Source organism: Cannabis sativa, chromosome 8 (assembly GCF_029168945.1).
Source record: "Cannabis sativa cultivar Pink pepper isolate KNU-18-1 chromosome 8, ASM2916894v1, whole genome shotgun sequence".
Lineage (NCBI taxonomy): Eukaryota > Viridiplantae > Streptophyta > Magnoliopsida > Rosales > Cannabaceae > Cannabis > Cannabis sativa.
In genome coordinates, this window is record NC_083608.1 from 35,159,591 (window position 1) to 35,163,210 (window position 3,620).

Genomic DNA, 3,620 nt, shown 5'->3' on the forward strand with positions numbered 1-3,620 from the left:
TTTGATTTTCGGTATGTATGCTGATGTGGCACAACGGTATTTGTGTAAATTATTTTCTTAAAGGTATTTTTCTAAATAAAATCAATTTTAACTATAATATTGAAAACACTCCTTTTATTTAATATTTTATATATTATTTTATTATCTATGTTGGATTATTAGGTTTTAAATTATGTTTTTATATTTTTTTTTTTCTTTTTAATGAAATCAGCCTAAATAGTGGCTAAAATGGATTTGATTCATCCATTAGATGGATGGATCCAATCCAATCCAATAAAAAACTAGTTAAAGCATCTAATGGATGGAACCGATCCAATCCAATACATCAATTGGATCGAATTGGATCGGATGACTCAATTCAATTGGATTGGATCGGATGGAAAAATCCAATATCTAATAAATAATTGGATTGGAACGGATGAGTTCAAATCCATTAAATATGATCCAATGAACACTCCTGAGATTAGTGTTAAAACCCAATTTTATTATTATTATTATTATATGCTTGAATTTAGATATTAATTGAAATATTACATTAGGATCACTCATATAATTCGTGTGACCCATTTTAAAGAATATCAGGACATAATCGTAGCCGGCCGAACACCCTTTGACTAGTTGTTTCCACTTCTCAATTTGCTATTTATAAATATAAATTTGCTATTTATATTTCAAAGCAAGTTGTTGGCTGATTAATTAATTATTTTGCTGATATACTTGAATGCTTGGTCCTATACTAAATTAGCGACTTGACCCTTTATTAAGTTTTCAAACTGAAATTACACATATATTCCATTTCCCACTTGTGCATGTAAGCTTTGGTACTATAATTCGGTTAATGTGTTCATTGTTTAAATATTATACGTTGCTAAAAAATATATATAAAAATTTCAATTACAAAAATTCTGTTATGTATTTTGGTAAAATTGTTTTTCATGCTTAATTTGAAATTGAAACAAATTGAGAATGACTTCTATGAAGCAGTCTTGGATTTCTTCCACTCAGGACGTATGCACAAAGGTGTCAATGCTACCAATATTGTCCTTATTCCTAAGGTTCAGAACCCTAAGAGACCGAGCCAGTATCGACCAATCTCTCTTTGCAATGTGGTTTATAAGGTAATATCCAAGATTATTGCTAACAGAATCAAGTCAGTGTTACCTAGACTCATCTGCCCTACTCAAGCCGCCTTTGTGCCTGGGAGGAATATTCATGATAATAATGTGATTGCCCAGGAAATTATCCACTCGTTTAATCGGAAAAAAGGCAGAGAATGTCTGTTTGCTATAAAGATTGACCTCATGAAAGCTTATGATAAGATGAGTTGGAGATTTATTGATCATGTTATTGATTGCTTTGGGGTGCCATCGGAATTTCGGAATTGGGTTTCCCAGTGTATATCCTACCACCACCCTCAACCTTTGCATTAATGGAGGCCCCTTTGGAAAGATTATCCCCTCGCGTGGTCTTTGTCAAGGGGACCCCCTTTCTCCCTACCTCTTCATTTGGGCGGCGGACATCTTGTCTAGGCTTCTGGAAGATGCCCAAGCTAAGAGATCTATTAGTGGTATCAGGCTGAGTAGGGGGGCCCTATTATATCCCATATCTTCTTCGCAGATGACCTCATTCTGGTTGGTAAAGCCAATCTAGAGGAGGCCAAAGGATATTGGGATTGTCTTGAGAAGTTTTGCTCCTGGTCTGGTCAGAAGGTGAATAAAATGAAGACATCCATTTTCTTTAGTAAGAATACCCCCAACAACATGAAACAAGGGATCAAGGCTATGCTGGGTATAGGATCTCCGGAAGGAAATGTCAAGTATTTAGGCCTCCCTCTTTTCAGATCGAGACAAAAGGATGCTGACTTTAACTTCATTCTGGATAACCTGACTTCGAAATTACATGGTTGGAAAGCTAAGACTCTTTCAAAAGTGGGAAGAGCGATGCTTATCAAATCGGTAGGTCTCTCTCTTCCTATGCATGCTATGCAAACTATTAAGCTTTCCAACCGTCTTGCTACGAAGATTGACGGCTTGGTTCGTGACTTCTGGTGGGGCTCTGAGAAGGGTAATCATGGGCTGTACCTAAAAGCATGGGACAAGTTGTGCCTCCCCAAGTCTTTAGGGGGGTTGGGTTTCCGGAAATCAAAAGAAATAAACCAGGCTTTCTTGGCTAAATGGGGGTGGAACCTTCTGACAGGAAACCAATCCTTATGCTGTCGGATCTTGGAAGCTAAATATCTTAAAGGCAGACCCTTTTTGGATTGCAATCCGAAAGCCTCGGACTCGTGGTTTTGGAAGAATGTGACTAAATCAAGAGCAATTATTCGCAAGGGTGCCTGTAAGCGAATAATGGATGGTAAGGATTCTAATGTTTGGCATGACCCTTGGATAGCCCATAAGAAAGGCTTCTTACCCCGGCCAAGAGGTCCCTTGCTGAATGAGGATTTAAAAGTTGCTGATCTCCTGCTGCCCAATGGGGGATGAAATATCCAAATGCTTAACAGCTTGTTTGATAATGAGACTATTTCGGCTATCTTGAAAGGAGGCAATCCTTCAGGCATAGGAGAGGACAATTGGTTCTGGACCTTAGAATCTAATGGTTACTTTTCTAGCAAGTCAGCTTATAGGGCCCAAGCTGCAGATCGAGTGATTTCTTGTGAGGTCGCCCCGTCCTTGTGGAACAAGCTTTGGAACAGTAAAATCCCTGAGAGGCTCAAGGTTCTTTGGTGGTGTATCCTCTCTAAGGCTCTCCCTGTCCGTGTGGTCATAGCAAGAAAATTTCCTATTGAGGATGACAAGTGCCCTTTGTGCGGAGCAGCAGTCGAAACCATGGAGCATCTTTTCCTGTCTTGTGACTTTGCCTCTCACTTATGGAGGTCAACCCCTTGGGGTATCTACCCTATTTGTGATACTGGTATTAGAATGTGGGATTGGGTCAAGTTCTTATGGGACCTAAAAAGCAAAGGCATTAATGCTGAGGAGGCTTTCCTTTATGCTTCAATAATTATTGATAAGATTTGGCAAACTCGGAATGAAAAGGTACACAACAACAGTTTTGTTGATATTTTTAAATGCATTGACACTATTCGTTTTTCTTTTGCAGATCACCAAGCTTACTTACTCCCTTGCCCCAAGTTGTGCTCGTCGGATGTTTGGCGTCCTCCCCCTCAGGATTGGTTGAAACTGAACTGCGACATCAGAGTCGGGTTGGATAGCATGTGTGCAGGTGTGGTTGCAAGAGATCACGTTGGCAAGGTGATCTGGGTTACTACTTCTAAACTGGAGTTTGCTGATGCTCTGTGTGGGGAAGCGGCGGCGTGCTGTTTAGCCTTAGAGGCGGCTAGGACTCTAGGTTTCCATTTTATTATTGTTGAGAGTGATTCGAGGGTAGTGATCAATGCCCTCAATGAGAAAGATTCCTGTTGGGAGCTTGCGAACTATGTCTCTTTTTGTAACAGAATCTCTCCCTCTTTTATCGGTTGTAGTTTTGAACATGTTAGTAGACTTTGTAATTTTGCGGCCCATAATGTGGCCAAGTGGGCTTTTCCCCATCAGAGGTTTGGAACTTTGTCTCCGACTTCCTTGCCCGACAATCTTTTCTGTAATGACCGACATGTCTAA

General features: G+C 39.7%; 2 protein-coding genes across 2 annotated transcripts; both read left to right on the forward strand.

The window, feature by feature from the left end:
* Positions 1-935: 935 nt before the first annotated feature.
* Positions 936-2,483, forward strand: LOC133030576 (uncharacterized). Its single transcript, XM_061103366.1, has 2 exons — positions 936-1,395; positions 1,618-2,483. The coding sequence occupies exons 1-2, from the start codon at positions 936-938 to the stop codon at positions 2,481-2,483; spliced, it is 1,326 nt and encodes a 441-aa protein (XP_060959349.1).
* Positions 2,484-2,492: 9 nt separating this feature from the next.
* On the forward strand, positions 2,493-3,620 carry LOC133030577 (uncharacterized). Its single transcript, XM_061103367.1, has one exon. It carries the CDS (start codon positions 2,493-2,495, stop codon positions 3,618-3,620), a length of 1,128 nt encoding a protein of 375 aa, XP_060959350.1.

Coding starts and splice junctions, on each gene's coding strand:
- LOC133030577 (XM_061103367.1), top strand. CDS start 2,493: ATGCTTAACAGCTTGTTTGATAATGAGACTATTTCGGCTATCTTGAAA.
- LOC133030576 (XM_061103366.1), top strand. CDS start 936: ATGCTTAATTTGAAATTGAAACAAATTGAGAATGACTTCTATGAAGCA. Junction 1,396..1,617: donor TCGGAATTGGGTTTCCCAGT/GTATATCCTACC, acceptor TCTTCTTCGCAG/ATGACCTCATTCTGGTTGGT.